Here is a 13,445-nt window from a genome sequence, read left to right on the forward strand (position 1 = left end):
AATGCATATTTGTTGTAATGGGGACCCTATGAATTCTTCACTCGTGCGGTCAACACTTGGGAGAATTAAAAACATAAATTATGATGCTTTGCGAGTTTTCTGGTGGAACAGTGTGCTATAGATTACAATATGTCACCTTAACAAACAGCAGAGTAGCGTGTTATACTGTAATATATACTTTAGAAAGTTTAGGAAGAAGAAAGAAAGATTATTAAATGAAACTGTATCATTAAGGAGTTAAAAGGAACTCTGGGCCATAACAATGACTTTTACTCTTTAAAAAGTCTCAAATATCTACAAATTGTGTTTCGATCCATCATCTTCTGAAAAGTGGGAATATACTGTTATACAAATAACCGACAGTCGACAGGATGCAGAAAATTATACGTTGAATATCAATACAGTAGGTTAATTAATACGAAGGAATTGTCAACTGAAACAATTTGAAAGTAATAATGCGCTATGCCAATGGACACCAGTTTTTGAGTTCAGTGTTATGAGTTTATCTTACTTAGGAGAAGCATGCCAATAGACTATAATGACAGTAAGCTATATATAAAGATAGACTATAACTATAGAATATATTAAATTTTATTCACTAGTTCTTCTCCATTTCAGTGTTCGCTCTGGCAGGATTCATGGAAATTCGACAAAAATGGTACGTGTAATTAGTACTGCCAAAGATTTCTTAAACTGTAACCGCCGCCCGCTGAAATCTCTACAAACAAATCTCTTCTCATCATAGGAGATTCCTTGAAGCTCTTTCAATTGCACAGTCAAACGCTTGTAAAAATTAAGCATGATCATGACTTCACCAGTGAAGTACGAGACTGGGGCGGGTTGATAATAATGCCTACCTTACTGTCTTTCAGTCTGTGCGGTAACATATAGTTAAAAATAGGTCTTGGGCCAAATCCAATCTGTTGGTGGGCGGTAATTTGCAACACCATTGATTTCAAAGGCCGTGAGGGCCATGAAAACCAGGAAGAATAGTCAAACTCGCTTTTTTCTTTCTGCTAAATTTATGGAGGAAAAAATTTACTTGCCGAGTGGATGTACTCACGAGGAGGAGATCGTGTTTCTTTCTTCTTAGATTATTTCAGCGTCTATGCACGGACCAGACAAGAGGCGAAGGCGCGGTTGTGATTTGTTTGGTTTACAAGTTTTTTATTATGACTAGAAGCTGTACTCTGTAGCCCCTCAAATACATCCTTTGCTCGGTACTTTCGAGTAACACCAACTTGGCCGTATATTTCAACTGCGTAATCGCCTTCTACCATTGTTTTATCTGCTAAAAAGAAAGAGGTGACATTACAGTCAAACCTTAAAAGGATTAACCTCATTAATTTATTATAAATCAAATCAGATCGAGACCTCTCCGAGTGTTAAGGGTCCTTCATGGTTTTAATAAGTTTTCCTTCTTGTTCTATGCGTGTGAGCAACCTTACGAGTTACGATAAACTTTATGAAGATGATTGAAGAAAACCCAGTTTAGTAATTTATCTATCCTATGCACATAACATAAATATATACTGGCCCATGATCTCTAGCTTTACCTGACATGCATGTTCTGTCATATCAAGCCAAGATTATCCAATATACAACAGATTGGATACAAACACAACATATACCTCATGCATTGAATTCCAGGAAAAAAGGTGACAAAAAACTATGTGAACTGGCTTCCCAGTGTATTGTTCTCCCTTTTTTGTCATCATGGGACCCGATTCATAAACCAAATTAAAAGGTTCACTGGAAAAGCTTATCTCTTAAGCGTTTGTGTCGTGGGAAAGCTGTAAGAAATTAAAGCACTCATCCTGGCTGTGTGTGAGTCTGTGACATGGTCATAAAACATAAAGAGTTATCAAAAAATGTGCAGAGATGGATCCTTTTCGACGATATTAATAAATAAATTAAAAAATTTGACCATTTGATTTTGTCTTCCATTCCGTGCACTGTAACAGTGATTAGGAGCCAAACAAACGGTCAAAACAAAATTCGCCATTCAGAGCACTGCACGACGCTAATGTAAGATTGCCACGTATGACTAGGTGACTAAGACGTACGGCCCGGAAAGAGGACATCATTCTGAAACGGGACCCACGCGCCGTCCACTTGAAAACAAAGTAACGTTTCTCTCTTTTATCTCTATGTTTCTCGGTTTCTAACAAATATAACAAAAACAATTAATCTAGGTTTTTGAATTTTGATCACTAAATATTAATTTCTTCTTATTTTTGAATTAATATAAAAAGAAAAAAGAATTAACTCTATTACAGTTCGTAACATGTGTCACGTGTTGTCGCTCGTTTCCAATCTGTGTGTATTAGATGAATTATTGACAGAAAGCCTAAGCCCCACAATTTGACTGAACACTACCTTGATTTGATATACATTGTTTATCTTGTAACAGCTCCTCGCATATGATAGTGTCATTTTTTTTTTTTTTGTAAGTAATAGTGTCATCATTTTCTTCAAAACGTATAAAACGGAAAAAGAAAGTATAAAAGTGACTTTTATTATATTTTTTTTTCTTCTAAATCTTAATTTATACGAGAATTTGTAACATTGTATTGTTGGATTTAAATAATGAGCAAAAACTATAAAACTTTGAAACTAACACATAATTTTATGATTGCTTTCGGATTTTCCGGTGGAGAAGTGTGTTAAATTACAACATTAAAGGAATAAAAGAAGAAAGTTTGGGCCATAACAGTGATGAAATCTAAAAAGTCTGTACTTAGTATAATCTACAATTGTGATCTCGTCGACATTGTAAGTAGTGATATGTTATGCAAAACACGACAGTCCAGACTACACTTCTTTATAACTGGACGTTGTTGTTTAAATTAATTATTATAAAAATATTAATAGAGTATTTGAATAATACCAAGGAAAATCTAAGGATGCTTGAAATGAATTGTTATAGTTATTATATGAAATTTTATTCTCTCCATTTTAGTATTCCTCTGAAATCTCTACAAACAAATCTCTTCTCTCATTGAGATTCCTTAAGCCTTTCAATTGCACAGTCACAGCGTGTAAAGTTAAGTCATGATCTGACTTCACCAGTGAGTCGAGACGGGGTTGGGTGAGAATGAGCTACTTTACTGATCTTTCTAAGTCTTTAGGGTAAACATATGAGTAAAATATATCTTAACCTCTTCCTTGTGATTGTAAATAAACCCTTTAACCATTGTAATTAGTTGTATCAAGAGGTTTTATGTTGGAGTTATTCTATTTGTAACTATCTAATCTATTAGACTTATAAAGTGTTTTGTGACTTGAAATTAGACAACTTAATATAAGTATAGTCCTTAATTATCTTAAAAAAAAAAAAGAAAAAATTGATCTTGGGCTAAATCTAATCTGTCTGGCGGGCGGTAACTTCCAACACCATTGAGTTACAAGCCGTGAGGCCCATGAACACCCAGGAAGAATAGTCAAACTCGCATTTACGTGGAAGTACTCGCGAGGAGGAGACCATGTTTCTTTCTTCTTCAGATTATTTCAACGTCATATGCACGGACCAGACAAGAGGCGAACGGCGCGGTTGTGATTTTTTCTGAACTATTTATTATACTATAAATCTACATTCAGTAGCCCCCCCTTAAATGCATATCTTTGGTCAGTACTTTTGTCAGAACAGAACCAACTTGGCCCTATATTTCAACTGCGTAATCTTTTGTCTAACGCTGTTTATCGGAAATTAAGAGATTGACATTAAAGTCAAACCTTAAAAGATTAACCTCATTAATTATAAATCAAATTTATAATTATGATGAGACCTCTCCGAGTGTTAAGGGTCGTCCATAGTTTTAAATAACAAATTTTTTCTTTGTTTATTCATTTTAGTTTTAACTCACTGTAATAGGATGTATTAGAGAATTCATTCTTCGTTAAATTCATGCTTCAGGTTCAGTATGCCATTTTCAATATTTAGGATATAATCAAATTCATCTAGGGGGACTGTTTGCAGGTTATGCTGACCTTATTTTTAATTGCTTATGAAAGACGTTTGTGTGGGACTGAGTCTGAGACAAGCCTTCAGAATGACACCTTTCATGATTTGATAGGTAGTAATTACTGCGGATCAGTGTAGATTTGACTGACGCTACTAGGCTCCAATCCACATACATAGATATTTATCATCCATATATAACTGTAGGTTAATTAATTTGCTTCTTTCCAAACAAGTTACTCCATAAATTTTCCTTTGTTGCTTTATGCGTGTGAGCAACCTTTACCATAACCTTTACGACAGATGCATGATTGAAATAAAACCCAGTTTAGTATATCTATTCTATTCTATGCACATAACATTAATATGTACTGGTCCATTCTGTCATGTCAAGCCTAGATATATCCAATATACAATAGATTGGATACAAAGAGAAGATATCCCTCATGCATTATCCCCCAAGTGAATCTGCCCTTTTTTGCCATCATAAACCAATTCTATTTTTCTCAAAAGGTTCACTGGAAGAACCTTACAATTTACCAGAAGCTATTACTAGAAAATGCAATTCAGTGCATGAGTAGAAAAATAAGAAAGTGTAGCAGTAGTACTATATATGTCTATGTATGCATGTCTCGATTTCCTGAGTAAAAAGGTAAAATGGAAGTGACAAGAGAAAAAGGGATTAGATAGGATGTTTGTCCCACGTGGGGTTCGCACGTGGCCACATCTGCGGCGGTTGGAAGTTGATACTATTACTCACCGCATGTATGTTTGCTTCACGCAATCTGTTTCACTGCTTCTACTGTTCTACTTAGCGTGGCTTTAAAGATTGAAATAAGTACATGACCTGAACCCCCTCACACTCTAAATTCAATGGCCATGGCCATCTGTTTAATGTTTTCATTAATTAAGCACACATATAATATGTATTTAAGGAATTATAAATAAATATATAAATATAATGGAAATTAACTACTGATCTTTTTAAATGACCCACCACCAACGCTTCCACGTTCGCTTATAGAAAAGATATAAATCTTTCTCTCTAAATACCATACCCACCTCTCTCCTTCTTCTCTTTCGAGACCCCACAGAAAGGTGAAGCTTTTGAAGAAGTAAATATTTGTTTTCTGTACGGAGAGGGAGAGGGAGAGGGAGAGATCAGATGAATGCAAGTAATGGAGGTGGGCCTTGTGGCGCGTGCAAGTTTCTACGGAGAAAGTGTGTAAAAGGGTGCATATTTGCACCATATTTCGACTCGGATCAAGGCACGGCTCATTTTGCAGCGGTGCATAAGGTTTTTGGTGCTAGTAATGCCTCTAAGCTTCTCATGCGATTACCAGCTCACAAGCGGCTTGATGCAGTTATTACCCTTTGTTATGAGGCTTTGGCTAGGGTTCGGGATCCTATTTACGGCTCCGTCGGCCATATTTTTACTCTCCAGCAGCAGGTTAGCTCTATTTCCTTCTCTTTATTTCGATGATCATCATCCTCACTTCCAAGTAATTACACCTGCGAACTTCTTTGTTTTGAAGATGTTTGGTTGCCTTTTCTAATAGGGTTTTTTTTTCCCTCTTTTTTCTTTACATATATTTTTAAGAAGCCTCCCACCTCCCGGTGTTTGGATTTGCTAACATGCAACCACATACCCATCGGTTGAAGGTAGTAGCTTTAGCTTATCATTGAAAAACATATATGGAAATGCTTTGTTTTAATTCATTTAGGAGCCTTTAGGTTGAAAAACTACTACGGACATTTTCTTCAAAGAAAATTAAATTCCTCATAAGTTGCAGATCTTAGGTTTTCACATCTGTAGAGTAGGAGTAGGACTCTGTTTTATAATTTTTCCAGTCTGAGTTTTGCACTTTTTTACGATAACAAGCTAACCTAAACCTAAACCTAAACCTTGTGTACGGTTTCTTGTTTCTAGATCTAAGCAAATACAGAATAGCTGTGGAAGTAATTCAAGGTGAAGGTAGTGAATTGCACCTGTTAACCAGGGTTTGGTTACTAGGGGTTCCGTCAATTCTTCTTCTCAGTTGAAAAAACCAATGACGGTTGTTAATTAAATTAAAATTGCGTGAAACCCATGCTAACTAGCTTTCACTCTTGGAAGAGAGAGATTAGATGATTAGGGTGTTTACTAGCTGGTCTTGATTTTCCATTAAAAAAAGGAAAATGATTGAAACTTATGCGACCGTACTCTCCGGAGAGAGATGAATATTATATAAAAGGGACGTAAGGGAGATGGAGTTGGCGGCTGTCAAGTGGTGGCGAATGGCAAAGGGGTCCCCGGTCTTGTATTGCTTGCCGGAGCTACCAAGCAAACTTATGATCAGCTCGAGAAATATTCAAATATTTTGGTTTTGACTTTCTTACTTGCTTCTATTATATATCTTAGTATGTGAATGGGTCCTACCATGTGTTAATTCCAACGGATAAATTCATTACACCTAAACTCCTTTTTAATATGTTAAAAACCCGATATGCTTCTTTTTATTTTAATTTTTTGGTTGGGATTGGGGTGTTTTGGATAAGTTTTTATGCATTTCGATTAATTTTTACAGAGTCTTAAAGTTAAAGTTATTAATTAAATAAATACTCCAATAATCACTTCTATTAATAATTAAGAAAATCAAATTCAAAAGTTGTTGAATAATACGCCGAAGAACCTCCATCATTTTACCCCATCACACAAAGATGGTTAAAATCCCATATACTTGTTAGAGTCATTTCCTCTTAGTAACAATCTTTAATTTAATTATATTTTCTGAGTTCAAGAATTCTTAGTTTAATTAGTTAGAAACTAGAAACCACTCTACACGTTTAACAATAACTTTTCGTGGAAAATTTGAATCGCAGAGGAGCTCTCTCCTTTTGGCGTATTCTTAAGATGATGGACATTAATTAAGGTTGAAGTTAGAAAACATAAAACAAATCTAATTAGAACAAGACAAAAAGGGAGATCTTTTTGCGCACATGCTTAGCGTTAGTAGTTAGTATCCCCCATCAGAGTCATCATATGACCAAATAAATGGTGACGTAGGCAAAGACACCGATGCCTCTGTATTCCAGAAAACTGAAAAAGCAGTGTTTTTATGATTTGATTACAGGTCGTAAATTTGCAGGCGGAGTTAGCTTACACTCAGGCCCGACTTTCAATATTGCAGCGAGTTCCAATTCCTTCGCCAACTCAACCTCAAACAACATCTTCAACAAGTCTTAATTCATCCTCATCCACGGACTTGATGTCTACTTATAATATATCCATGCTCTTTGATCCTCTACAGCCTCAACAATCATTCACAGATTTTACTACTTGTTGTAATTCATTGGATCAAGAGCTGGACGATGGGGAACTCCAAGCTTTAGCTCGGGAATTTATCGCTAAGTATTTACCAGGTGTAAGATTCCGGTCTTCAACTTCTGATTAGAAGTTTTCACTTTGTTAACTAAACCAAATTACATTATGCTGTATGTGTTTCCTGGCTATTAGCCCAATCAATGTTACTTTTATCCATTTTGTATGTCATTTCAATTACAGCAACGCTGCAAATGTTAAAACCAATTAGGGCCTCAAGTCCTCTACTTAAAATCCAGTACTTATTCTTTTAGGTCTGTACAAGTTTATGGTCACGAAAGCCAATCCATTTAGCCTTTGTTACATTGGCATTGTCAAAATATCCACATATTAAGGCTTTGTTTGGTACATATAGTTTTCCCATTAAAGTTAATACAAAATTTGTGTTTGGTTCACCTATTTTTAAAATATAATTCTAAATTATTCAATTTCTTTTAAACTCCTTAAATTTGTTAATTTAACTAAACAATCCATTTTCTTTTTTAAATTAACAAAAAAACCCCAACAACCTAAATTTACCAGATTTCGATCACCGCTACAAGAAACTGGCCGGAATTTGTTGTAATGGCGTCTATCGGCTGAATCTGGCCGGTAGTACGCCGATCTAGCTTTTTTTGACTAGATCCAGGGTGGATCTGGCTAGAAAGGGTCAGATCTTTGACCGTAACAGTCGTCAACGACGGCCAAGATATGGTCATCGTTGACGACCAAATGCGACCAGATCTAGCCGTCAATGACCAGATATAACCGTAGATCTGACCTTTTCCAGTCATATCCACGGTAGATCTAGCCGAAAAAGATCATATCAACTCACGACCGACAAGATCCAACCAGTCATGCGCAGATACGATGACTCCGACCACCCTCCGACGGTGGTGGCCGGCTGTCCGTATTTAATGAGTAGGTTGGGAGTGTTTTTGTTAACTTTGAATATTTTATTATAAGGGTGTTTAGTAAATAAATAAACATAAGGAGTATTTTTGTTAATTTTTAAAATTTTACATCGTAATACCTACTTAATTAAACTTTTCTCAAAATATTATTCTAAAAACTATCTAATAATGACCCAAACGGAGCCTAAATGTGCGGGTAAGAGCGTCTACAAAACAAGTTTTTTCAATCAAAGCTCTGGAACCGTCAGACTTTGGATTCAAGTTAATTCTAGCCATGAAAAAGATGATGCATGGTCTAACCTTGTACAAGATAAATGTTATTGTTCGTAGAGCAACATCATTGATCTTCAAAACACTTAATCAGACCTATGGAGAACCAGTATGGCAACATCATTTTTCTAATCACAGTTACACTCTACATGGTAATTTCAATAACATCACCCTCTTTAGATTATTTAAATCGTTTAATAGCTTAAGTAGAACTAAGTCACTTGCAGTTGAAGTCAATGTCTAGCGGAAGTTTCCGTTTCTTCATTTATTACAAGGAAAATGACAAGAAATTGTTTATAACTATAGGTGAATCTTTGACAAGATGCTTTTCATGGGGCTTCCAGCATCGCTTCAGCCTTTCTTGGGCTTTTTGTCAGTATTTACAGAAAAGACAAAACGGTCTAAGAAAAGAAGCACCAAAAGGAGTGAAGTAAATTTACGATTCTTTTGTCAACTGCAGTCTGAAAGCAGACTGCCTACCTAAGGCAGATAAGAACAAACTTGCAACCCAATAAACTAGAAGATGGTCGACAGCAAATCCTACCACCAAACTTGAATTTGAAGCTAAATAGCCATGTCAATACCGGAATAGTTTATTCTCGATTGTCCTGGCAATGGTTAATTAAATGGTGACAACCAAAACCATGTATTCATAATTACCAAAATTTCCCATTCTTCTAGATTAAACCCATGCCTGTACTTATGAACAATAGTTGATAACTAAAAACTACCAAGTTTTTTAAGAACTTTTGACTAGCGGGTTAGTCATTACAGGTCGTAAAAGAATGCTTACTGAATTGAGTGAATCAAAAATCTTTTGACGTTACAAATACTAGACAATAACATTAGATATACAAGTTCAATTTCTACCTATTACCTGAATATGACCATCAGATTGTTCAAGCTGCAAATATCATTTTGCATAATAGAGTGAGAGAACAAATGGTAGCAGACTCCATCAACAACTACTGACTTCCGATATATGACTTCCACACTTGCCTGTAAATATTAAACATGAAGTAAACTATTCTAACAGCAATCTACAATTGGCATAATTTAACACAACTGAAAAAGTAGCCAAATATTTCAAACAAAAATAATTAAATAAATGCAAGTGCAAGATCTAGTACAGAAAATATTCATATATGAAAGTATGAAACAAATGGGCTGCTTAATAAACTCTGCATAAACGTTTTTCAAAAACTGCTTCATAAGATAAACATGTATGTTATTTGCCTGAACATATTTAGAATCATTAGGCATATTAACAAGTACATACTAAATTTGTGATATTTAAACATACTGTGAAACAGATTTTTTTTGCTAACTCTAATTGTACATACTTATTCCCTAGTGCATACCTTTTTTAATCTTCATTTTATCAACATTCAACCATCTTCATGGTGACTCCATATCGCAGTGTATTGCTAGGTATAGTGACCTTTGGTGCCCGAGGAAGCAGGCACAAACAATTTATGATATGTATAAACCTGACAGTGGCACCATATGTATAAACCTGACAGTGGCACCTAGAACTAACAATACAAGCCAAGTGCATACAAGCTCCATTGTTAGGAGAAAGGTTCATGGGGGGAAAAACAATAAAATAGACGATAAAAGACTAGCAAATACATGTCTTTCATATCTCCACATGAATGACACTCATAAAAGAAAGGCATGAATGGTTTACAACTTTATGATCCAACAAACTTATGAATGGCAATGCAGAAAGTGAGGAGATGGGATGTTTAGCACCCGAGTCATAGATGCCTACAATTTAAATGACTACTGAATAATAAGGAATGGAAAACATCAGAAACCCACCGCTGTACTCCTCTATCACTACAGTGAATATTTTACGAAAATATGCACATTGAGATTCAAGTGCATCAATGATATAAACAAGTATAAATGCTTACAGAAAACAGATTATAAAAATAACAGACTAGAGAGGAAAAGTGCATACACATGATCGAAAGTGAATTCCACTTATTTTGTCCCGCAACAAGAAGATAAATAGTAACAACTTATACATACAGTACAAGTAGAAAAGAACTGATGTGCATTATAGAAAGAACCCCATTAAAAATCATGAAGGTCCAGAAAATGGTAACAAAGAGTTATAATAAGGTATTTGCAGAGCAGCCCAATTGGCTATACTTTACAGAATTACACACAACAAACCTAAAAGCATGTGAGAGGATCCAATCTTGAGTATACATAAATGTACAACCCAGTTTCAGCTATAAGAATAGATGAATGGGCACTATTAAACTCACGACTAAGTTAGAAAGGGTTAACAGGCTCTTCAGGAATCTACACAATTTCCCCATGTCTAAAGCCACTGTCTCCGCAATCTGCACTGGAGTCCAATCCGCAAGGAGAATCGTACCATTTAGGATTATCCTGGTAGAAACTATCAACTGGTAGACCGACAAGACTTACATCTCCCACTATTGACTCATCATGTCTCATGGGCTTGGTCAGTTTAGTATCTTCACAGTCGAGAATGCTTTTATCATCAAAATCACTGCACTTCAACCACTTATCAGGTTTACAAGGCCCACTCATCAGATCCTTTTCACTTCTACATTCTGTTCTCATCTGGTCCCAAGGAACAACATCCCCAAGTGTTCTCCCAAAACTATCTTCATCATCCTCAATCAATTCTGTATCCTTCCCATCACCAAGTGTTCTCCAATGTGCCAAATCACTTTCCCCCACCAGCACATCATCTGAATGCGGCTTGTCAGACATCAGCCCAATTGATTTTGAACCCTCTTCTCCAATACTTCTAACCTTATTCAACACATCAAACAATTCCTGAGACACTGAACCCAGTAACTCATGTGGAATTCTCCCAAGTCTACCTTCTAGCAATCCAACCTCAGCTCTTAATTCCTGCACTTGCTGAAAAACTGAAAGCGGCAAATCACTCTCATCCTTCCCCAACAACCCAAATCCCTCACTTTCCTCTCTCACTCCATAAACCATCTCTTGATCCATCAAATAACCACCTTTTGTCCCAACAACCCGATGTATAATCCTTGCATTCCCATCCAATGGCCCTGGCTCATGCCCTGAATGTACTGCATACAATTTAAATACTGCCATCCCCTCCTCTTGATACACAAATGTCTTATCCTTCTCATTATAATTTGCAATAGGTACTATAGCCCTAATCCTAAACCCACAACCACACCTCTTTGATGCATAAGGTTCCCTCTTCAACATCCTAGACTTCTTTGCCACGGGCTCTCCAGCCCTATGACATGCATAATCTTTCACTTCAGCCATAAAAGGCTTATACCTAATATACTTCTGTCTAATACAAAGCACGACCTTATGTTTGGCCGCTAATTGTTGTAACCTATGAGGAACCTCTTTAGCAGGAACATCAAAGGACTCAGTATACTCAAACCTACGCCGTTTACTCCTCGAAGCGGACCCCGATGAGGCAGAGCACACAGGGCACGCAGCCACACAAACCCTAATGTAACTTTCCGGTATACCGTAAAATTTAGCGCCTACGGTCCACACTTGTTTAATTCTCTCTATTGTTTCTTTAAGCCCTAAGTGTTTTAAGTCGGCATCGCCGTGAAATCTCATAACAATATCTTGCCATTGATTAAAGTGAGAAACAAATTGCTGTGAATTATTCTTGAAACAGAGAAATTCGTTACCAGAAGCGGGGTCCACATGGGCCGTCAGTTTGTCCTGGATGCGTTTCCACGCGGTCAGGTACGCAGTATCCTCGTTGCGGTCCTTCCACACGGAGCGCCACGATTTAAGAACGGCTCTCGGCGTGGCGGCTCGGATCTCGGCTGGAGTAGCCAGCCGTTGCTCCAAAATGCAACGGATCATCAACGCATGCGATTCCGCGTTGAAAGTATAGAATTGAGTCGATATATGGGGCTCGGGGCTAATGTACGCCGGGGGTTGATTTGGCATCTTGTTGTTATTGACATCACTGTTGGTGTTATTAGTTGCAGCGTCGTCGTTTTCGGAGGAAGAGTGACTTGGAGAGTCGTCGGAGGAGGTTCGAAACAGAACGATTTCAGGGAGAGAAGAGAAAGGAGGGTCATCGTGATTGGGGTTGAGAATGGACGGCTGAGATTCAGTTTGGTGGGTGATGATCAAGGGATGTGGGGCCAGATCATGATGATGGTGATGGTGGTGGTGGTGGTGGTGGTGGTGGAAGAGATCGTCTTCGGTTTTGTGGGTATTCATGAGAGAAGATAGTAAGAAGATGATGAGGAAAAAACAGTTTCTCGGTAACTTCCTAAGCTTCCTTCAGTTGCTCTGACATTTTTAGACCTCAAGGGTTTCCACTGCTCTCTCTCTCTTCGCAACTTGAAAAGTTTCATCTGCCTTTTTATATTCTCTCTCCTTCTCTTCCTTTTTATTATTATTTTATTTCCTTTTCTCTTTGTCTCGTTGCTTATTTTATAAAATTCTAATTTCAATATTGGGAGCTGATTACGTGTAGTTCCATAATCATAGATTTAGTTAGTTAAAACTTAGAATCACGACCTCAGCCTATGTTCGTATGATTCCCACCACACATGATCATCTTTGTTCTTTAAAATGTTAAATATAAATTATTTTTTATAAAAATAAATTAGTAAAAATATTAAAACAAATAAATAGCGGGGAATATTTTGAAGCAAATCTGATATAAAAGGTAATAATTATTTTTAAAAAATGATTTTATTTTTGTTATATATATCACTTACTAAAGCAAGTCTTTGGACCTTACATTTATTAACATAATAAATATTGTTACAATTTTAGCTATACCTAACTTTTTTTTTTTTTTTCTCATATAATAATGTTCCTTATCATGAGAATCTATTGGGCCTACTACCAAAAAATATTCTTGGAAAATAAAAAAACATACATCAGTGATACCTAACCTAACCAAAGGTTGTGTGTGTGTGTGATTATAACTGTATTTAAA

The 13,445-nt window shown here is 36.4% G+C and overlaps 2 protein-coding genes across 2 annotated transcripts; one reads left to right on the top strand and one right to left on the bottom strand.

Annotated features, from left to right (window-relative positions):
- The first annotated feature begins 5,024 nt into the window (after positions 1 to 5,024).
- On the top strand, positions 5,025 to 7,413 carry LOC116128126 (LOB domain-containing protein 19). Its single transcript, XM_031413805.1, has 2 exons — positions 5,025 to 5,411; positions 7,075 to 7,413. Exons 1-2 carry the CDS (start codon positions 5,127 to 5,129, stop codon positions 7,393 to 7,395), a joined length of 606 nt encoding a protein of 201 aa, XP_031269665.1. The 5' UTR covers positions 5,025 to 5,126; the 3' UTR covers positions 7,396 to 7,413.
- A 3,117-nt stretch (positions 7,414 to 10,530) lies between these two features.
- Positions 10,531 to 12,849, bottom strand: LOC116128125. Its single transcript, XM_031413804.1, has one exon. The coding sequence runs from the start codon at positions 12,713 to 12,715 to the stop codon at positions 10,802 to 10,804; it is 1,914 nt and encodes a 637-aa protein (XP_031269664.1). The 5' UTR covers positions 12,716 to 12,849; the 3' UTR covers positions 10,531 to 10,801.
- Between the last annotated feature and the right edge of the window lie 596 nt (positions 12,850 to 13,445).

This window comes from Pistacia vera, unplaced genomic scaffold (assembly GCF_008641045.1).
Source record: "Pistacia vera cultivar Batoury unplaced genomic scaffold, PisVer_v2 Contig197, whole genome shotgun sequence".
In the NCBI taxonomy this organism is placed as follows: Eukaryota; Viridiplantae; Streptophyta; class Magnoliopsida; order Sapindales; family Anacardiaceae; genus Pistacia; species Pistacia vera.